General features: G+C 31.0%; 1 protein-coding gene across 1 annotated transcript in view; it reads left to right on the forward strand.

The window, feature by feature from the left end:
• LOC105254334 (RNA pseudouridylate synthase domain-containing protein 2) overlaps positions 1–25,172 on the forward strand; it is a 161,832-nt gene that overhangs the window by 103,791 nt on the left and 32,869 nt on the right. The window contains exon 4 of the mRNA XM_025410793.1: positions 23,697–23,919. Coding sequence (XP_025266578.1) covers positions 23,697–23,919 — 223 coding nt within the window. The remainder of the gene's footprint in view (positions 1–23,696; positions 23,920–25,172) is intronic.

The following is a 25,172-nucleotide window of genomic DNA, read 5'->3' on the forward strand; positions in this document are numbered from 1 at the left end:
TCCTCTCCGGTAGACGATGCTAGAGGCTCTCGAGTTATAGCGCGACAACCGCGACACGTGACATATTCCATTGTTGGTGATTCCATCATATTCGGCGCATCAACGACAACGAATCGCAATTCTCTTTTTTTACTTCAAATTTTTACATTCAAATTTTTTCTGGAAATTTGATTATTTATTTTATTGCCATTTTATTTAATTATATATTATAAGGGATTTTTTTATCGAACAGAAAAAACGGAAAAAAAATAGATGACTCGTTCTAAGAGAACCAGTAAATATTTCTGTATGCTGTTGTATAATTATTCGTTGGTGCTCTCGGGAAAAAGAGTGATATTTTTCTCTTGCTCGTTCCTTCAATTTACTTTGCAATATTGGATTTCGTCATCGTGTCACGCGAGATGGATGAATTTGATGGCAGATATCGGAAATCAGCGCGAACGAAGGTTGATTGAATCATTTAATTGGTTGATTAACGAGATAGAAATGGCATCGGAAACGTAACGCGTTGTTGAAACGTGTTGTAACGTCGCGCGACATGAAAGTGCTACATCCCGAGATTCCGTAACTCGCGATGTAATATAGTCGGCGGAAGATAGTGCCTGTAATAGAAGTCGGAGGCCATCGAATCGTGATATAGAACTGCAAGTTTATTTCATGTTTTACGATCTTCCTACTTTGATGTCTACCAACTTCTTCGATCGCGGAAAAATGGAAAAGGAAATGGGCAAACGGAATGCATATGTTATTTCCGGTAACCAATTTTTCCCTTCTGCATCACACTGAGAAAAATCGTTTGATTGTACCAATAAGACGTATATGATTGAAGGCATTTTGGTTAAGTCAAACAAGAATTTCTAGTTATTACGATAAGACTCGATTTTTTATAACTAGAATGTTTATTTCTTTGCTGCTTTAAGGAAATTTGAGAATGTAAGGATCTTTCAACTGTATGTGTGGCTTTGTTTGAAAAAAAATTTAATATAAATTCAATATAAATTGCAATATATTTTAATATAATTTATCAATACTTTTTTTCAGTATAATTTATCAATATATTTTAATATAATAATATATTGCAATTGTACACTGAGAAAAATCGTTTGATTGTACCAACAAGACATATATGATTGAAGGCATTTTGGTTAAATCAAACAAGAATTTCTAATTATCATGATAAGACTCGATTTTTTATAACTAGAACGTTTAATAGATTTTACTATAGATTTTACTATTTGGTTAGTATTTTCTGGTTGGATCTACAAAATTTCTTGTTACACTAATTTCTTTGCTTGCTTCTTAACTTAACTCGTATTCAATATTTGCCATGAAATGTATATAAAGAACTGGTATTAACATTAAATCCAAAGTATATGTTTTTTCTCTTACGAGCAATAATGCCAAAAAAAGGACGCTAGCTTTCTGACTGTGTATGTTTGAGCTGCATCCTCTTCTTGCATCACTGTTTATGAGTTTAATTTCTAACAAACTGAATTTAAAATAATTTATTCATTAATCTAGATTGAATTTATGCAATAATCGTATTGGAATTCAGAATATTAAACAGACTTTTGAAATTAGATGGAAAAAATTTTAGACGACTTGGTGTTGGCAAGTTTAGTATTATTAACTAGAAAATTTGGTAAATTTAACAGAAAGAAATTAATCAGATTCATCTGGTAATTCCTACAAGAATTCTGGTGCGTCCATTTTCCAACAGACATACTGGTTGAATCTACCAGAATTCTAATTAATGCAACCCGATTTTTTCTCAGTGTATAAAAATATTATTTACGCACTGAGTAAAATCGTTTGATTGTACCAACAAGACATATATGACTGAAGGCATTTTGGTTAAATCAAACAAGAATTTCTAACTATCATGATAAGACTCGATTTTTTATAACTAGAACGTTTAATAGATTTTACTGTAAGGATTTGGTATTTTCTGGTTGGATCTATCAAATTTCTTGTTACATTAATTTCTTTGCTTGCTTCTCAACTTAACTCGTATTCAATATTTGCCATGAAATGTATATAAAGAACTGGTATTAACATTAAATCCAAAGTATATTTTTTTTCTCTTACGAGCAATAATGCCAAAAAAAGGACGCTAGCTCTCTGACTGTGTGTGTGTGTTTGAGCTGCATCCTCTTCTTGCATCACTGATTAATTTCTAACAAACTGAATTTAAAATAATTTATTCATTAATCTAGATTGAATTTATGCAATAATCGTGTTGGAATTCAGAATATTAAACAGACTTTTGAGATTAGATGGAAAAAATTCTAGACGACTTGGTGTTGGCGAGTTTGGGTATATTAACCAGAAAATTTGATAAATTTAACAGTAAGAAATTAATCAGATTCATTATCTGATAATTCCTAGAATTCTGGTTCAATAGACATACTGGTTGAATCTACCAGAATTCTAATTAATGCAACCAGATTTTTTTCTCAGTGCGTGCTTAAGAACAAGACGTATAAATATAAATTCATAAAGTTTTTATTTTTCTATTTAAGAAAAAAAACAATAGGAATTAATTTTCCTTCTCGAAGGTGAAAGAATCGCTCACGATAACCAAGCTGCTTCTTCGAGACGACCTAATTCATATTCAACGTTTTTCCCTTGTCTTGCACATTTAATTGACCATGTAGAACAAACGAAAACAAGCTGTGCGTGACGAAGAATTTGTCCAACTTCGCAACCGTGTGTGCTGTTTCACGATAGTTTGTGCTTCGACCTGTACGTGGCGGAAGACAAACAGATTATGTGCGTGATATACTAAACATCGGTCTATGGCAGGAGTTCACGTATATTATACATTGATTATCTAACTAATAATGATGAACTATTTGCCGCGTAATGATCCGCTTATAAATCGCTGCATGCTGTAATCATTAGATGGAAGCGTCGGATTTAAATGATATGTAGATTTAGCACGCGGATTAAATGCTCGGGCGAATACAGCGAATATAGCGTATGAAAAAAAGAGAAAAACTGTTCGTTATTCCACACGGTCAGCGTTTTAAAATCTCGCACACAACAATAATGGTAGAGTTTTGCGATTTAAAAATACCGGGCGACACGCGTATTTTTTAATTAACCCGAGAATAGACGTATACGCGAAAGCATTTTGACGATGTATCGCATTTTATATTTTATACTTACGAATCAACACGGCTTATATGCGATGCGATGCAAAATTTTTCATTGATGGAAAGAGAAATACTTTATTTTATGAAAACATTTTTGATACATTTTCGAGATTCGTGTAGAAGATAAAAGAAAAACTCGTGGCCGGTTTTTAACGGTACATAACTTCTACGTGAAAGTAGTGACGGTCGATCCGAGGCCAGCCCGTGCGAGTAGAAAATTCTGCACGCACACATGTATAACGTCACAATAATTGGAGTACATGATTGACATTTTTAAACAGGAATTTTGATAGCTTTTTTCTACTTGATTTTTCGCAGGCAGCCATTTGTTGTGAATGAAAATTACAATGCATGTATACAGGATGTATATGAAATGCATTAAACTTTAGGAACGTATTCTAGAGGTCAAATTAAGACTTTTTTTTCCTATGAACCTGAGTCCCCTTCTGAGCTAAAATTCAAAAATGTGTGAAATTGACCAAACACCTGCAACGCAAATTTATTTATCTCTCAAGAGAAGGTGATAGGTAACGTCAAAACCTTTTTCTTTTTCTGAAATACAGCCAATTTTTAATTTTTTTCCCAAACTTTAGGGGCCTCTAGCTCGGAGAAGAGTTCATGTGCGGACCCACATTTAGGAACAAAAAGTCTTATTCTGACCTCTACACTGTAAAAAAGCATGTAAAATTACACATGTAATCAGTGTAACAATTACGTTATTTATAACGTTATTTATTTATATTTATAATATATAAATTCATGTACTTTTTTATAAAAATTAGTTTTTTTATTTTTTATTGTTTAAATATTTGTTTATATTTGATGAGAGAAATTACAAGGTAAAAAGTGTAATTTTTGAATTTTATATAAATGTACAATTTTTTGTAACATTTATATAAAATTTAAAAATTACACTTAATAAACGAATATTCACACAATAAAGAGTAAAATAACTAATTTTTGTAAAAGTACATGAATTTATTTTGTAAAAGTACATGAATTTATATACTTTCGTTATAAATAGCATAATTGTTACACTAATTATGTATGTAAGTTTAAATTAAATTTAATATGTGAAATTATATAAATACATATACAAAATGTATTATTACATAAACATTTCTAGAAATCTACTTCTAACATGTAAATTAATTAGTGCAAGATGCTTATTTACCATTTAAGATAATAATATTATCTATGAAATGTAAATTTACTAATGTATGTAAATATACACCTTTAATAGTTGGTCTCAATATTACCCCCTCTAATAGTTGTTAAATTTACACAAAAATTTTTTACAGTGTAGAATACGCTCTTCATTTCAAATACACCCTGTATATTCGTGAGCATTTAAATCCCCGGTTCCGGTGAGAACGCGATGCATCGATCGCAGCTGCGATTAATTTTTTACAATGCCTTATTATCCGCTTCTATAACGATAAATCCTGCCTGTATCTGAGACTCGTCTCGCATACCGCGTTCCATTCGCGTTTAATCTTATCTTACCCCGCGAATTACATACGTCCGCCTGTGCAGATGGCAACATAAGTCTCAAATTTACTGGCGAACGTTGGGGGGTATATCGAGATTACACGAAATTCGCGTGCGGTGCGATGATTCGCGGAACAATGCATCGAGCATCGTCGTGTGAATCGCCACGTACACTATTCGCGATGGCAAATTCGCACACGGATGTTTCGCCGATATAAGCGCGCTTATTTAACATGGAATATTTAAAAAAAATCGCAAGAGAGAGAGAGAGAGGGAGAAAAAAAAACGGAATTTAATCAGATTTTCGCGAAGAAGAGATTTGTTTCGATTTATTCAACGAGAAATATCGCTCGCTCGAAATTTGCCCGCGAATTTATAGAGTTTACCCCGTGATACGCCGGATGCATTCTCCGCATCTAGTATTCAGATTTCAGTCGTGCGAGTTGATGCAGCTTCCTTCCGTTGTCCGCTCGCATGTAGATATGTGTTTTACACGTGTTACGCGAAATGAACAGTCGCGGTTTTCACTTGGCAATCATAATAGGAGCGGCGATTATTAAAGACCCGCGATAATGCGACACATGCACATGATTGCCGCGTGAAACATACGTGCTTGGCAAAATACGTGCGGAGAAAGCGAAACGCGCAAAATGTATTATAAATTATATATATATATATATATATATTATTTATATATATATATATATATATATATATATATATATATATATATATATAGGTGTTTCATAAATGGTGAGCAAAATTTCAGAAATGAATTTCTCATGCTTAGAGCAGAAAAAGAAGTTAAGGATGTTTTGTATGTATAATCCCAGCAAAAAATAGCTAAAAATCAATATTGACGAATAGTCACTTTTGATGTATTTTGAGTAAGAAATGGCGTGGAATATTACAATTTGATCTTAGCTACAGTGCAGAGATGTATTTTTTAATATTTATTGCGTTTTTATTGAAATATTCCGAATTTTGTTAATCGAAATGGTTAACTTTTTGCAGAGAATTTCGCCTTGTGACAGATACATAACTAACTCCATTGAATTATATTTAATATCTTTTTAACCAGTTAGTACTTGTATAATATTATTTGACTAAATATTTCCTCTGTATCTAAACTTTTGCAAATTTTAAACAAATTCTGAATATTATTTCCATGTGTTTTTGTCATTTGAATCGACGTGATTATACGTTTCCCATGAGAACACATGTTAATTCGGTGCAAATTCAAATCCTTATAGCTTGTGAACGCTTTAGTGAATTAATTTAAAAATTGTACTGAAGATTCTAAACATATGTAAGGACATTCTGTACAATTTTCATTAAATTTTCAATATTTTGAAAATAGCTACAAAACATCCGTAATCGAAATGATTAACTTTTGACAGAGAATTTTGTCTTGTGACAGATACATGGTTAACTTCATTGAATTAGATTTAATATTTTTTTAACCAGTTAGTACTTGTATAATATTATTTGACCAAATATTTCCTCTGTATCTAAACTCTTGCAAATTTTAAACAAATTCTGAATATTATTTCCATGTGTTTTTGTCATTTGAATCGACGTGATTATACGTTTCCCATAAGAACACATGTTAATTCGATGCAAATTAAAATCCTTATAGCTTGTGAATGCTTTAGTGAATTAATTTAAAAATTGTACTGAAGATTCTAAACATATGTAAGGACATTCTGTACAATTTTCATTAAATTCTCAATATTTTGAAAATAGATGCAAAACATCTTTAATCAACATAGGTCCGGAAATGATTAGTTTTTGAGTTATTAAGATTTTTGTAATACAAAATTTTGTCTCATTTCTCGTCTTAGAAGTCCTTTTACAGGCATTAACAATGTTTTTCAGGCCGCCGAACTTGAAAAACATTATTGATGCCTGTAAAAGGACTTCTAAGACGAGAAATAAGACAAAATTTTGTATTACAAAAATCTTAATAACTCAAAAACTAATCATTTCCTCCGGACCTATGTTGATTAACTTTTTTTTTCTTCTCTAAGCATGAGGAATTCATTCCTGAAATTTTGCCCACTACTTATGGAACACCCTGTATATATATACAGGATATATCTTTAAAAGCTTCCACTAAGCAAAGAGCGTCATTCCTGATTAAAAATTGAGTCGAAAAGTCCTGAACCATTTTTTTTCCAAGATTCATTAAATAATTAATCAGATTTAAGTATTAAAGATATTAAAAAGATTTCTGAAAAGATGAATTGTTTAAAAATTAACACAAGACAGTTTATTTTTTTGTTTATCCAAATCTTCATATGTTAATAATGAGGATATTTGTCTTTTTATTGGCGCGACTTTACTCATTAATTACTGCTTTATTAAGCATTATGGAAAACAAATGGTTCAGGACTTTTCGACTCGGTTTTTAATCAGGAATAACGCTATTTGCTTAATGGGAGCTTTTTAAAATACACCCTGTATATATATATATATATATATATATATATATATATATGTACCCCCATATATATATATATATATATATATATATATATATATATATATATGATGTGAAAGGGAGATCGATACGGTATTTCGAGGGTAGAATCGCGGACCGATTTAAGTCATATTTTATTATTGGCGTTTGTTCGGCTGTTCGAATGCCACACGGAATAAGAATGTGACAGGTGGATGTGCCGTACGCCGCTCGATTTTCACGAGATATGTGATAAATAAATGGATAGATTTTTGTACTATATGAAATAAAATTGAATCGGTAAAATCGTGTATACACATACACATACGCGCGCTTTCATGAATTAAGCTTCTTTTTGTAAAAAGCCTAAGCATTCAAACAATTTTTTGGCCTGCTTTAGATGTGGCAGATATGGCGTTTTATAAACAGATTAATTTTACAAAAAGTTCGCTTTTTCTCCTGTGAAATATAGGAAGTATATATATACATATATATATATATATATACATATATTACGTATTAAAAAATATACGCGGAATTTAAAGGGAAAAAATCTTTCAACGCGAGTTGAAATATGCAGAGGCATGTGTTACGAGCGTGAGTTATATTCTGTAATAATAATTTAAAGATCGTTTATATGTATATACAGGGTATATCTGAAATGATGCACTAAACTTTAGGAGCGTATTCTGAGGTTAAAATAAGGCTTTTTTCCCTTATGAACATGGCTCTGCAAATGAACCCTTCTCCGAGCTAGAGGCCTCTAAAGTTTGGGGAAAAAATTGAAAATTGGCTGTATTTCAGAAAAAAAAGGTTTTGACGTTACCTATCATCCTCTCTTGAGAGATAAATAAATTTGCATTGCAGGTGTTTGATTAATTTCACACATTTTCCAATTTTAGCTCGGAAAGGATTCATTTGTGGACCCACACAGAGAAAAATGTATACTATATTCAAGTAAATATTCTTTATTTTAAGTATATCATAAGTTTGTATATCCGCAAATATATCATAGGTTTACCACAAGCATTAAATTTAATTGAATATATTCTGAATTTTAGTAAGTGCAGTATTTTAGTCAAGAATATTAAATTAAAACAAAAATTTGGTTTGCTTATTACAAGAGTTGACGTAAAGTAAGTTTGATTCGTTTTTGATACAACTTTACATTATTCTTGAAGAGAAAATAATTTCTTCTTTTGAGTACATGATAATGAGATTTTCCAACACTTGTGATGAGTATAATTGAAGATTATTATCAAGAATATATTCATTGAAGGAAACTATTACTTAAAAAAAGAAAAATAAACTGAGTAATCGCTTCTTTTGGCAGTAGAATGATATTTTTCTCTGTGCATGTTCATAAGAAAAAAAAGTCTGATTTTGACCTCTAGAGTACGCTTCTAAAGTTTAGTGTATCATTTCAGATACACCCTGTATATAGAATCATTCGCAGCTTACGTTTCACTCAATGCACGAATTTGGATACTGGAAGTACGATAATGCGCAGAATTATAATGCACAGAATTCTATATTTAGATCATACAAGGTTATCAAATGAAAACGTTTTTTTCGTGAAAGGGACAAAGTTGATATTTACGACAACTCCTCAATAAAATTCGTTGTCAAATATTTAGCGATACCCAGCTGCCTCTCACATCGCACCGTTCATGAATTTCACAAGAACGGACGATTATTTTCGTTGGATTTCTCCCATAGGACCTTCGGGCATGAGGTCCTTCGATCGTGTTTCGACTGCTCGTGAATTATTCACGCAATAATAGTTAAATAAATAAAATCTACGCGGAGGATAAATAAATTTTATCGGCTAATTTATCATGTAAATTAGAATGCTAAGCGCCGGAGGATACCATTATATATTATTAACATCGTAGTAAAAAAGGGGATTTAAAAGTTTTAATTTTTAAAAGGATTAAACGCGCTTGCTCGCAATCTTTTGCATTCTAATTAATTCGGTATACTATATATACATCATGATTCTATTTAAATACAACTATTTACAGTAGTATAATATCTTAAAGATTTTTATATTATATATATATATATATATATATATTTATATTATATAGTTATATATTTATATTATATATTATATTATATATTTATATTATATATATTATATATTTATATTATTATATATTTATATTATATATATATATATATTACATATAAATTTGTATGAAACGGAATGATAGAAAAAATTATATCTATTACGTTTACATAATTTAATAAAGAAAACGCGAGAGAGAGCGTCGCCTTATCGCGATGATCTATGCAAAGTACCTGAACGAAGTCGCGAGGGGAAAAAGAGCGGTAGAAAAAGCGAGTCGAGTTGCAACTCGGGGGATGGTGTTTACTCCCGCTGTAAAAGCGGCCGTGCGTACATAAGCACATGTGTTGTGCGCGGACGGTCGATAGCGAATGAAACCCAAAGCAGCCCGCATGACGACACCGCCATTGGTTTACTACTCGTAAAACAAGGCGTCGTTCCAAATGGGCGAGATGTTGGGGCTTGGGTCACCCCTTCGGATTCCCTCCTCTCAGGCAACCCTCGTGAGGTGACTCACGACGACAGCAACGGCAGCTTTGTTCCCTCCGACTTTCCAGAGGCACGGTCGATAATCGATATCAGGAATCACTCTATTTTGTACAAAATTAGTACTGTTCCTTCGATACGATAGCACTTAATATTAGATCGGAGTTTGAGTATATATTATATATAAAGTATAATACGGGATTTCATTCCGGGAAATCGGAAATTCGAGTAATGGATTTGACTTTTGGATGCTGGCTTAATATATGTCAAGTATAATTATATATATATATATATATATATATATATATATATATATATCTATATACGTGAAAATAATTTCTCTTATATTTAATAATAATATATAATAATATATTAAATATGACATTAAAATAAAAGAGATTAAAATAATATATAATATATTCAATATATTCAATATTAAAATAATGTATAATATATTCAATATTTTAAAATAAAAGAGCGCGGAGCTTTTCCGGAATAAACGAAATGGATTTTAATGCGGTTAACTATACGTATAATCTCTAACGTATATTCATTTTACTTCTTTTATTCGATATATCGAGGACCTTTATAATTAATTTTATTAAAATCCATCTCGGAATTAGCCGGGGCAACAAATATTAAAGAGGATACTATTAAAAAGGTATTGAATAAAATATACACCGAGAAAAATCGTTTGATTGTACCAATAAGACGTATATGATTGAAGACATTTTGGTTAAATCAAACAAGAATTTCTAGTTATCGTGATAAGACTCGATTTTTTATAACTAGAATGTTTAATAGATATTACTATAAGGATTTGATTACATTGATATTTATATTGATATTTTTTTATTGGATCTATAAAAATTTCTTGTTTCTTACATTAATTTCTTTGCTTGCTTCTTAACTTAACTCGTATTCAATATTTGTCACGAAATGTATATAAAGAAGTAGTATTAACGTTAAATCCAAAGTATATTTTTTTTCTCTTACGAGCAGTAGTGCGAGAAAGAGGACGCTAGCTCTCTTATTGTGTGTGTTTGACCTGTATCCTCTTCTTGCATCACTGTTTATCAGTTTAATTTCTAATAACTTGAATTTAAAATAATTTATTCAATAATCTGGATTGAATTTATCCAATAATCTTGTTGGAATTCCGAATATTAAACAGACTTTTGAGATTAGATGGAAAAAATTTTACATGACTTGGTGCTGGCGAGTTTAGTATTATTAATCAGAAAATTTGGTAAATTTAACAGCAAGAAATTAATCAGATTCACCTGGTAATTCCTACAAGAATTTTGGTTCGTCCATCTTCTAACAGACATACTGGTTGAATCTACCAGAATTCTAATTAATGCAACCAGATTTTTTTCTCAGTATTACATTAATTTCCTTGCTTGCTTCTTAACTTAACTCGTATTCAATATTTGCCATGAAATGTATATAAAGAAGTAGTATTAACATTAAATCCAAAGTATATTTTTTTTCTCTTACGAGCAGTGGTGCGAGAAAGAGTACGCTAGCTCTCTTATTGTGTTTGACCTGTATCCTCTTCTTGCATCACTGTTTATCAGTTTAATTTCTAATAAACTGAATTTAAAATAATTTATTCAATAATCTGGATTGAATTTATCCAATAATCTTGTTGGAATTCCGAATATTAAACAGACTTTTGAGATTAGATGGAAAAAATTTTACATGACTTGGTGCTGGCGAGTTTAGTATTATTAATCAGAAAATTTGGTAAATTTAACAGGAAGAAATTAATCAGATTCACCTGGTAATTCCTACAAGAATTTTGGTTCGTCCATCTTCTAACAGACATACTGGTTGAATCTACCAGAATTCTAATTAATGCAACCAGATTTTTTTCTCAGTATTACATTAATTTCCTTGCTTGCTTCTTAACTTAACTCGTATTCAATATTTGCCATGAAATGTATATAAAGAAGTAGTATTAACATTAAATCCAAAGTATATTTTTTTTCTCTTACGAGCAGTGGTGCGAGAAAGAGTACGCTAGCTCTCTTATTGTGTTTGACCTGTATCCTCTTCTTGCATCACTGTTTATCAGTTTAATTTCTAATAAACTGAATTTAAAATAATTTATTCAATAATCTGGATTGAATTTATCCAATAATCTTGTTGGAATTCCGAATATTAAACAGACTTTTGAGATTAGATGGAAAAAATTTTACATGACTTGGTGCTGGCGAGTTTAGTATTATTAATCAGAAAATTTGGTAAATTTAACAGGAAGAAATTAATCAGATTCACCTGGTAATTCCTACAAGAATTTTGGTTCGTCCATCTTCTAACAGACATACTGGTTGAATCTACCAGAATTCTAATTAATGCAACCAGATTTTTTTCTCAGTATTACATTAATTTCCTTGTTTGCTTCTTAACTTAACTCGTATTCAATATTTGCCATGAAATGTATATAAAGAAGTAGTATTAACATTAAATCCAAAGTATATTTTTTTTCTCTTACGAGCAGTAGTGCGAGAAAGAGTACGCTAGCTCTCTTATTGTGTTTGACCTGTACCCTCTTCTTGCATCACTGTTTATCAGTTTAATTTCTAATAAACTGAATTTAAAATAATTTATTCAATAATCTGGATTGAATTTATCCAATAATCTTGTTGGAATTCCGAATATTAAACAGACTTTTGAGAGTAGATGAAAAAAATTTTACATGACTTGGTGCTGGCAAGTTTAGTATTATTAACCAGAAACTTTTGGTAAATTTAACAGGAAGAAATTAATCAGATTCACCTGGTAATTCCTTCAAGAATTTTGGTTCGTCCATTTTCCAACAGACATACTGGTTGAATCTACCAGAATTCTAATTAATGCAACCAGATTTTTTTCTCAGTGTACCAGTCATAGAACGATTTTATCTATTTTTATGTATTTCAAAGTTGTCGAGGAAAATAGAGCTTTCCTTTCAAATTACAAGCTTGCATCAGATGGTTTGATCCTTCCGGGTCGAAAATCAACTTCTATGTACATCTTACGTCGACAATGCGAGAGCTCGGGAGATCTCGGGTCGACGAAGGAAAAAGATTTCCGTGGTGAAATTCCGTGGGCGTAGCGAGACGGATTTTCCGTGCCGAGTATCGACGGGAAAACCGAGAGCATGGAATCCGGATGATGTTACGGAATAAAATGGTAAGACTCGCGCGGGGATACTCGAAGGGATGGAAGGAGGAGAGAGCGAGAAAGGGGGTAGCAAAGTATACGGTACGATGTCGAGGGCCCCAGGAACAACCTCGACATCGGGGGCAATTACTGGCCCGCTGCAATGAGCAAGACGGTCGTGTCCCATTGGTGTGTAATAGCATCGTAATTACTTTAAGCCACGATCGCGGTCGATCCGACAGACTTTGCCATCGTCTGAAAATAAACGAACCGAGGGAAAAGCGACTTTACGGTCAATTGCGACACCGTCGAACGATACCATCCGGTAATATTATGATCTCGTTAATTGAATTTTTTTCTCATTACTATTATATTGGATCAAGAGGAGAATTGTGTTTGCGCGTCGGTCAATTTTTATATTTTTACATTGCAATTGGGCACGTGTTATACAGGGTTTACCTAAAGTATGGAAATCCCTTAATGTTTCGAAAAATACGCATTAAAAAAAAATATTTCAGACAAAAGTTGTATGGCTTGAAGGAGGATATAAGATGGTGCCATTAGTTTGATCTTGTAAAGTCACCTGAAGATCACGTGAAGGTCATCTTCAACTTTTTAAATGAGACACCCTACAAATTTTTGCACATTCTTGTAGCTTGCCTCAAAAGCTTTCCAAAACACTATAATAAAGTATTTTTTCATTGAGTACTTTCCGAGTTATGAGGTTTGAAATAATTTTTCAATTTTACATAAACCATAAAATATCTAGTAAAATATTTATGTAAAATTAACGGTTTAAAAAATAACGGTTTATGTAAAATTAAGGAATTTCAAGCCTCATAACTCGGAAAGTAATGAAAACAGTTGTTTGAAAGCGGATATTGTAAGAAGTTGATGTAATGCAAAAATCGAAAAAAATTGTTATACATATTATATGTTTAATATTGATGAGAACATTGATATGAAGAAATTATTATGTATGTAAACATTATATTTAATCATGAAAATATTCACACAGAATATCTTATAAATCAAAATTCAATATTATTAAGCATTATAGAAAAAAAATGGTTCAGGACTTTTCGACTCAGTTTTCCACGAGGAATATCGTTATATAAATAGTGGGCACAATTAAGTGACACCCTGTATACAGGGTGTATCTGAAATGATGCACTTTAGGAGCGTATTCTAGAGATCAAAATAAGACTTTTTTTTCTATGAACATGAGTCCGCAAATTTCCCTCTAGAGCTAGAGGCCCTTAAAGTTTGAGAAAAAAATTAAAAATTGATCTATTGATTGACTCTATTTCAGAAAAAAAGGTTTTGACGTTTCCTATCACCCTCCCTTGAGAGATAAATAAATTTGCGGGTGTTTAGTCAATTTCACACATTTTCGAACTTTCTTATTTTGACCTCTAGAATACGCCCCTAAAGTTTAGTGCATCATTTCCGACACACCCCCGGTATATAATATACGTATATATCTCTCTTTTTCTGAAGGAATAAATTTATTCCAGTCAAAGTCGAGTACTTGCGGGAACAGAAATAACGGAAGCGTGATCGTTATACAAAGATCTTTCGAGTGGTTGGTGAAGGAAAATTGGTAGCGAAGGGCAAAAACACATTCGCGTCAAAGGACCGCACGCGCGGTCCACATCTGCGAAAAAATCGGGGATAAGCCGACAAAAGCTGACCTGTGTAAGATCGAGAACAGAACGATGGAGGAAATCCCGGATAAACAACCAACGAAAAGATTCTCGTTATTTTAATTAAATTGCCCTCGACACGCCGAAACGTCGACGATGCGTATTATTCGTGTGCTACTCTTCGGGACAAGAGACGAGGGAGGTCATTTGACAATCGAAATGCCTCGAAAGAAGTAGCCGCGCACGACTGAGGGAACGATTGATCTCTCTTGAGCTTTCAGAAATAGAACCGTCCGGACGCGGTCGGTTAGCCAAGAGCTTTTCGAGAAGCGGAAGGAAATCGTCTTCGCGCATAAAAGGGAGAGAAAAGGAACGAAATTACGGAGGAGGAGAAAAGGAAGGCAAAAAAAGGGCAAGAAAGAAAGCAAGAAAAAAGATGAGAGCAAGCAAAAAAGGGAGGGAAAGAAACGGCCTTGCGTATCGTAAGAATAGAAAACTTCCTCTCGTCGTCATCGAAAAAATAAATCATCTTCAGCCGAAAGTTCGTATTATGCTTATCGATTCTGCCTGAGAGATATACAGGGTTTACCAAAAGTGTGGAAATTAATATTCCGACACTTCGAAAAATACGCATTTATAAAAAAAATGTTTCAGACAAAAGTTGTATGGCTGGAAGGGGGACATAAGATGGTGTCATTAGTTTGACATTGAAGAGTCACTTGAAGGTCACATGAAGATCACATCCAACTTTTTAAACGGGACCCTATATGCTTTTGCATATTCTTATAGTTCATCTCGAGAGCTTTCCAAAACACTATAATTAAGTTAGTTTTCATTAAGTACTTTCCGAGTTATGAGGCTTGAAATCATTCCTTAATTTTACATAAACCGTAATATAACTAGTAATATATTCATTTTTCGATTATCTTGCCTTAATACTTTTATGTACAAAATAATGAGAGAAATCAATTGGTGTAAAAAAAAACACATAGTTGTTTTGAAGAAAAAATATGTAATTTGCAATTAACAATTCCATATTTTTTCTTCGAAGCAACTGTGTGTTTTCTTTAGATTGGGATAAATCTTATATGAACCGGATGAGCAGGACGTATTATTATATCATACAATAATCGAATATTTTTTAAATACTCGACAGGTTTCAAGTAAAAATTATGTATCACAGAAGCTATCAAAGTTTTCATCATCAGCAAACCGAAACGTTGACCTACAATTCGAAGTTTATGATAAATTATCGATACGAAGAGAAACGAAAATCGCGATCAATTTACCTATGCAATTTCTCGGTCCTTCGCTGAAAGGTATATAACAATAAGAATGATGATTCTTTATCTTTTCGGGTAAGAATCTGTCCGGATCAAATACATCTGGGTTTGGCCAAAAATTGAGATCTCTGTGAACTCCGTAGATATTAAGAATTATAGTCGGTCCAGCGAGTACGATATATGATTCTGAAAATTATTATAAAATTGAAGAACCAAAGTTCACGAAAATAAGAATTTTTTTGAGAAAAATAAAATATAACAATATTATATTCCTAAAATACTAATTAATCTTATTTTACATTGAATAATATATATTATGTAACATATTAAAAAATATATGTATGCCACAAATAATGACTGATTACGTAATTTTACATCCTTCTCAGGCTTGCGTGATATCATAACCACGCTGGGATACAAACGTAGTGCTTCCTTTAAACATCTGTCTAAATATGATAAATTTTGTAATGATCTCATGTTAAGTTTTCCTTCATTCTCTTGCATCACAGTATCGACTTCAGCCCTCAGACGCTCCTGTGTCATCAATAATATAATGAATGTGTATTTTCTCAATTCTGATTTTTAGTACACAGATAGAAATAAATTCTTAATAAATCAAAATATTTACATTTATTTTAAATACGGTTAAATCTCTTCCGAATATTCTAATATATCTAGGAAAAATATATCGTAACAAAAATGATGATTTAATTACAATAATTTTATTGCATAAAAGTCTTAATTAAAGCTCTTATGAAATCAGTTTAATCTTTAATAATCATAGATTATAAAGAATATATAAGAAATTTTTATCTATGTATGTCACAAAAAAGTAGAATTTTTGAAAAATTTTTTATGTTAGTTATACATTTTGGACCAAAGATAATTTCTTTACAAATTTTGGATACAATTTATTTTTCTCTTAATTTTTCTGATATTTTTAATATTTTAAAGATTACAAACAATTATGTAATCGAACATTTAGTGATACATGCAATAGATTTTAATTGAAAAGTGTCGATTTATAAACAAAGTGACGTTTTTCACTAAGTCCACTTTTACATAATTATTCATTAATTTATTTATTTTTCAAAATGTAATGTATCACAGTCATAAATTGAAAGAGCATATATAGATTAAAAGTTAAAATTATAAGTTAAAAAATGTGGATTTTAAGTTAAAAGATTATACAATTATATTCTATATTCGTTAATTACCTATAAAGCATTAATTCGTTAATTATCTATAAAGCATTAATTCGGTTATATCGTGCATCGCATTTCGATACTGTTGTTGGAACTCGTTAAGATTTTGCAGAGAAACTCCCATGATAGTTTCTACAAGTGCATTTAAATAAAACTGTTGAAGATTATTTTCAGGAAAATATTTTGCGAGTAATTTTTTTTTATAATTTTATAATATCAGATATTATTTATCTTTACTTGTAACATTAATACTTCGTGTAGAAACATTATTCTATTTTTATTTTAAGCTATAATCATTTATAATAAAATTCCTGCACATAATGTGAAATAAGAAATAAAAGAAATAAGAAAAATGTGAAATAACTCCTTACCGCATGTCGCGTTTAACATATGTTCACTAATAAACAGTAATAAATTCTTTACAACTGTCCCTCCAATATCTTTCAATGATTTCAACATTTTGTCATGAAATCGGCCTGCTTGGTCAAGATGTCAATAAATTCATTCAATATATTGAATACAAGTGTTAACATCTTTTGCCGCGACTGCCACTTAATCGCTCAAACAAAAACAAAATAATGCTAAACATTGTGCTATGAAAGAAAAATTGCAAGTATCAAATAGATATAATTATTATTTTGTAATTAACTTTTTGTAAATTAGTAAATAGAAATAAATTAATAAAAATATATAATATATAATATTAATAAAAATATGTCTATTTAAAATATTCTATTTATGACAATATATACATCTCGGCAAAATTATCTTTCAATATCTTACCTGCAAATTTCTTTCAAATTTATTAGTTTTTATAACAAAGAGATTGTATAGATACATCATTTAAGATAATATTCAAGTCTAATTGTAACATTTTATTTGATTCTCTGTAATGGGGACAGCTCGGCAACAAATTGTAATAGAAAAGTATGTACTTAGACATATATTAATTTTATTATATTATTACCTGCGCTATTGACGAGACCTGTATTTAGCCAAGGATGACTTATGTCATATATAAAACTTGTTTCAATGTGCTTGTTACTGCACAGTATCGTCTAAAAGCATCGGAAATGGAAAGAAATATTTATTATTATATCACTAAAATCTTAGATACACAAATAATTTATTAATTGTATCTCTGTATTTTATTCTAATCTTGATGGAGTATCAATTTGTCTTTTCATTGTTTTTAAGAAACATTTTTTTATCAGTAATAATTTCTCTTGAATCGCAAGCCTCCTTAATCTATTTAATTCAATTGTAATGTGTACAGAAAATGAAATTTCTTTTATTATCTTTAAATCGTCTGGATGACGAATAAATATCACATGTATATAAAACAACCCGAGTTTAAAAATATAATATTTATCAGATAATTTATATAAGAACTTTCATAATTCCTCTGAAAAGTATATTATATTGTATATATCAATACACACAAATATTTTCATGGGATTAATTTTATTTTTAATATTAACGTGCACATGTATTCAAATACGTTGAAAACAGATAAATAATAATAAAGAAAATAATAGATTACAAATTGCAAAGAGAAGTAATCTGCATGTAATAATCTTAATAAATATGTTTTAGAATAAACGATTTATAAATTTTTGCTTGTATACATGACACAGATTTCCTTTATCAATTAATGTAAATGGATTAGAAATTTTGTACGTACCTGTTGACACATACAATTGGAGCGCATTGCCAATAATCGGAAAACCCGATGGTCCCATAAGATTAAGAAGTCGCTCATATTTTTTATAATACACATAATAATTATATATCAATAAAATAAACATAGATAATATCAATATAATAATGAATATCATTTCTTAACCGTCTTGATGTTTCTTGATTTGTGTTAAAATCATATATCGTTTTATACTAATTGTGATATTAAATATTGCAATAGAATTTTGTTTTATACAAATTTTATAAAAATTACCGGATAGATTCTATGTGGTGCAACGATCAATGAAAACACATACCTCACATGATTAAAATAGAATTGTAAATCTCGTTAAACAGATGCATAAGCCAATTTAACAAAATTGCATAAACTGATAATAAAAGTTTGAAGCTTGTATTTATACTGTTCTTCTACTCAGGAGCGTATTAATAACACAGGCCTGCGAGAGAAATTTGAGCTTTTGTCAGTTACAAAAAGTAGTAGATGAATCTGATAGATTTTGTGACACTGTAAATGAATCTGGCCGCAAAATTTCCCCTCCAGTACGTCAGGTTTTTTTAGCCAATTTAGCCTTCTTGACGAAATTTTCTTTAATGAAACGCTTTTAACAGAAGAAATATGATTTTTAATGCAAAATAAAGTTTTATTATAGAAGAAAAAAATGGTTTAAAAAAAAAATGGTTTCAAAAAAGTGGTTTCACATTTTTTCATTATAGAAAAAAATGGTTCAGGACTTTATCGCTATATAAATAGTATACGCCAATTAAGTGACACTCTCTATATACAGTTAAAAATCATGGTAATACAATTCCCTTCGTCGAGAAAAATAAAAACGCACAGTTTGATAAAAATATATCTTTTTTTTTGTCCAACGTAACGTTTATGCGATGTAAAGCGTCGAGTAATTGTGCGCTTTTTTTTCATTTTAAATGTCAGACGTTCATTAATTCCCTACGGGAAAGATTGTTTCTTAAATGACGTGTTCTAGCGATACAAAATCGGAAAAAGCGTCTTTGACTCGACTAGACGCGCGGCAGGACATTAATCAAGCCTCCCTTCGGTATTTATGTTCTTCTTCCGTTGGTCGAGAAACAGCGGGGGGAGTTGCTCGACGCGAGTGCCAAAGCGAAGGACTTGCTCAAGTGAGACGGTGTATTTGAAATGGCGAAACTACCCTCCGAGCGATCGGCGACAATGACGGAAGCCATTTTGATGTCGTGAAATTCTCACGAGTATTTCTCTTAAGGATGTATTGGAGATATATTACAATTAATGAGATCGCCGTGAATTTTTAATTTAACATTCTTAATAACATTCTAAATCGTCATGAATTATTTCAAATTTTTTTACTTGCTCCTTTAAAAGTTATTCATTTTTGAATTTTGCGATTTTAACATGGGATCTTATGTAAACGTGCAAGAGACAGGTAATAAATTATTCGAACTATAAAAAAAAACAATGATAAAGATTTCATTTTGTAATATTATATTCTTCATATATGTAAAAATGTTCCCACAAAGTTTTAAAACGATTTATTTGCTCGTTTTGAAATTATTATTAAAAAAGAACTATGATTATCGATTTGACGCAATATTGATGATAAAACGTGGCAACCTTTTCTTGGAAATTAAGACTTATTTATATTAAAGAATACTTTGAAGTATGATTTCGTGATTTTTAAAAAATTTTTCATCAATTAGAATTCGTATTCTGCCCAACTTTAATTTTTTGATACTTTGGATTAACTTTTGAGATAGACGGTCCGTCCAATACATCTTTAAGGATGTATTGGAGATATATTACAATCAATGAGATCGCCGTGAATTTTTAATTTAACATTCTTAATAACATTCTAAATCGTCATGAATTATTTCAAATTTTTTTACTTGCTCCTTTAAAAGTTATTAATTTTTGAATTTTGCGATTTTAACATAGAATCTTATGTAAACATTTAAAAAAAAGATAATAAATTATTCATAAACTATAAAAAGACAGTGATAAAAATTTCATTTTGTAATATTATATTCTTCATACATGTAAAAATGTTCCCACAAAGTTTTAAAACGATTTATTTGCTCGTTTTGAAATTATTATTAAAAAAGAACTATGATTATCGGTTTGACGCAATATTGATGATAAAACGTGGCAACATTTTCTTGGAAATTAAGACTTATTTATATTAAAGAATACTTTGAAGTATGATTTCGTGATTTTTAAAAAATTTTTCATCAATTAGAATTCGTATTCTGCCCAACTTTAATTTTTTGATACTTTCGATTATCTTTTGAGATAGACGGTCCGTCCAATACATCCTTAAATTGTTACGACGAGCTTAAGGAACGTTCCTTCCGATCCATTCGACTTTATTCGTTCAAATATTGATGCTGACAATGATATTAGCGTGGAACAACACGAAGCTAAGAGCGTCGAAGGGGGGCGCGTTGAGTGTCCAAGAGCGTAATTTTTAATTATGTCAAATTATTGTATGAAACGCGCGTGAGAGCGACGTGGCACGCATGAATTTATAAAGCGCTGTATATCTTTCATTAACCTCTCGTCGAGAATCTTCTCGCGCGCGAAAATTGAGAAAATTGTTCCTCTTATCCTGGCATATTAATCAAGCTGCCGTTCGCTTCGCTTTCCTCTTAGGGCGAGAATCTCGTTTGAAGATTTAACGGAGGCTCGACGGATTAATTTCCACTTAATATGAGGAAGGAAAAATGAAATATCCACGGAAATATATATATCGTGGACTCTCATTGCGTAAGGGAATGTTTAAAGGACGAATTTCCAAGTCAATTGCTATCCGAGTAACAGGATGTTCCAGAAATTTAAATATACGCTTTTCTTCTTTTTCTCCATCTTTTTTTGTCCTTTTATTGGAGACTACGAGAGAGAAGGATGCGATCGATTTTATGTTAATCTTGACGTAAATTTTGTTCGCAAAAGCAATCATTCTTGGAGCGACACGATTGACGGTAATAGATTAGCAAATAATTGTAACGACTTTAATTAACTCTCTCTAATGTGACTCAATGCTACCATATTACTTGTCTATTCCTTTTAAAAATAAACATTTTTATTAATATTTCCGGAATCGTTTTCGAAACATCTTATTTTTGATGTCGTCCTTTTATCGATAATAAAATTGTTATAAAAATTATCATTCATTTCCTTTTTATTAACACTATGCAATACGTAGTGTTAAATAATTTAGAGGGGGAACTTTTAAAAATTTTATCAAATCTTTGTCAGATAGATACTTTGCTTATAAGATAATTTGTTTTATATCAACTTAAAATTTCTTTGTATTTGATTAAAAAGCGTTTAAAAGTAACAATATTATTAAATATTAAATTTAATTATAACAGATTTACCAAACTTTATATACAAATTATTATTTATACGAAGAAACTTATTAATTATTAAATTTATTAAGAAAATTATTATTTATATCAAGAAACAGCGAATGCATATGTCGTATGTAAAAATGAAATATTTCGAAAATGATGTATTTCTCGAATTGTGTTAGAGAAGAAAAAAGTTTATTTTTTTCGCAAGGAATATAATAATATCTACGTAGATAGTTAGTCTTACGGGACACTCTGTATACAGGCTGTTTCATAAGTGGTGGGCAAAATTTCAGGAATGGATTCCTCATGCTTAGAGAAGAAAAAAAATTAATTAATATAGGTCCAGAAATGATTAGTTTTTGAGTTATTAAGATTTTTGTAATACAAAATTTTGTCTCATTTCTCGTCTTAAAAGGCCTTTTATAGACATCAACAATGTTTTTCAGGCCGCCGAACTTGAAAAACATTGTTGATGCCTGCACTGAGAAAAAAATCTGATTGTATTAATTAAAATTGTGATAGATTCAAACAGTATGTCTGTTGGAAAATGGACGAACCAGAATTCTTGTAGGAATTACCAGGTGAATCTGATTAATTTCTTCCTGTTAAATTTCTCAAATTTTCTGGTTAATAATATTAAACTCCCCAGCACCAAGTCGTCTAAAATTGTTTCCATCTAATCTCAAAAATCTGTTTAATATTCTGAATTTCAACAAGATTATTGGAAAAATTCAATCCAAATTATTGAATAAATTATTTTAAGTTCAGTTTGTTAGAAATTAAACTGATAAACAGTGATGCAAGAAGAGGATGCAGTTCAAACACACACAATCAGAGAGTCCTCTTTCTACACTACTGCTTGTAAGAGAAAAAAAATATATTTTGGATTTAACATTAATACTAGTTCTTTATATACATTTCATGGCAAATATTGAATACGAGTTAAGTTAAGAAGCAAAGAAATTAATGTAATTAGAAATTTTATAGATCCAATGAGAAAATACTAACCAAATTCTTATAGTAAAATCTATTAAACGTTCTAATTATAAAAAATCGAGTTTTATCATAATACTAGAAATTCTTGTTCGATTTAATTAAATTGATTGATAATTGATTTGACCTGAATTCTTATTTGATTTAATTAAATTGATTGATAATTGAATTGATTCTATTAAACATTCTAATTATAAAAAATCGAATCTTATCATGAACTAGAAATTCTTGTTTGATTTAACCAAAATACCTTCAATCATATACGTCTTGTTGGTACAATCAAACGATTTTTCTCAGTGTGTAAAAAAACTTCTAAGACGAGAAATGAGACAAAATTTTGTATTACAAAAATCTTAATAACTGAAAAACTAATTTCCGGACCCATGTTGATTAACGTTTTTTTCTTCTCCAAGCATGAGGAATCCATTCCTGAAATTTTGCCCACCACTTATGAAACACCCTGTATATTCTCGAGTAATTCCTCGCGCATTCATTTTATGCTACCTGACTGCTTAATCTCCTATTAATTGCAAGAGGTCTCTTGCACATCGTCGCGCGCGACTAGGTTTCGTAACATAACGTAATATAGCCCATTAAGCCCCCATGACATTTAAAGGCGACTTATAAAGGAATCAACGATAGTTATCGTTTTCTCTTATCGGTCCTAACGCCGGTCTCCCGTGCGCCGTGTATGTTCCAGGTCTCCGTAAGGTATACCCGTATTACTTCACTTTCACGACATTCACAAAAGGTCGATGGGTCGGCGAGAAGATCCTGGAGGTGTTCGCGAGGGAATTCCGCGCCCACCCAGCCGAGGAATACGAGAGGTGCATACGCGCCGGCACTCTGACGGTCAACTATCAAAAGGTGGACGTCGATTACAGATTACGACACAACGACCTCCTGGCCAACGTCGTCCATAGGTATGTGATGCAGAAAAAATGTTCGGCCGCCGTTCCGGAAGCTAGGGTTGCACGAGATACCAAGATTAGTCTTGATATTGTCTTGTCTTGTCTTGAATTTCAAGACAAGATCAAGACAAGATTTTTAATTAGTTATCAAGACAATACCAAGACTAAGACTGTCAAGATTATTAGTCTTGTCAAGATTACTAGTTCTCAAAGAAACTAAAATATTTATATTTGTAAATGAAAAAAAAATCACTATATACGAATTTAACAAAATTTTGTTCAATAAAAACATTTATATTAATAAATTTAAAAATATTTTATATTAATACAATATAACATTTTTATAAATTAGAAATTATACTCGCAAATTTTAGACATTAAAGAGCATTTCACCCAGGAATTGATGCACATAAGTGCTTTTAAAGATTTATTTTGTAATCTGGTTCTATTTTTTAACATAGTCAGAGTTCCTATTGAGAAAAGTCTTTCTACTAGCACGGACGAAGCAGTTGAACTTAAAATGTCTCGAGTCATTTTTGACAATATGGGATAAATATGAACCTGATTTTTTTATCACTCCAAAATATTTATATCTGCACATTCCCTTGGAGCTTGTAAATAGTTATTAATTTCTGTTTTTCATGAAACAGTAAATATTTTTTTATGTAAATAGACGGCATTTATATCGATTACATAGTAATAATTATAATTAAAATATAATACAATAGTAATAATTATTTCAAATTATATTACAAAAATTATGTTAAATATTATTTAAATAATTTTTCAATATTAGATAAAAAATGGTTAATAAAATCGAGACAAGACAATACAAGACGAGATTTTTGCTACCAATATTCACTCAAGACCAAGACAAGATTTAATTTTTTCAAAATTTTCAATACCAATACAATATTTTTACGAATATTGTCTTGTCTTGGGTCTTGTGCAACCTTACCGGAAGCAGCCGCCTTTGATCGCGATTGACTTCCGTCACCGCGAAGAGGGCTTATCCGGAATTCTCGCGGAGTTGCGAGATCGCGAATATCGTGAGAAAAGCGGCGTTTCCACTTTGCGACGAAAGTTCGATTGAATCGCGGTGGGAGGGGATCAAATTGGCGTCGAGATGCGGAATAAAACGAAGGCAAAGTCGCGCTCGCGCGAGAGCGTTAGACGAGTTTCGCATCTCTATTATGATACCTTGCTACTTATTTAACCGCGGAAACGCAATCTTGCGCGACGCGTAAAAAACGGATACTATATTT

The sequence above is a fragment of the Camponotus floridanus genome, unplaced genomic scaffold, assembly GCF_003227725.1.
Source record: "Camponotus floridanus strain SB8 unplaced genomic scaffold, Cflo_v7.5 scaffold35, whole genome shotgun sequence".
NCBI lineage: Eukaryota > Metazoa > Arthropoda > Insecta > Hymenoptera > Formicidae > Camponotus > Camponotus floridanus.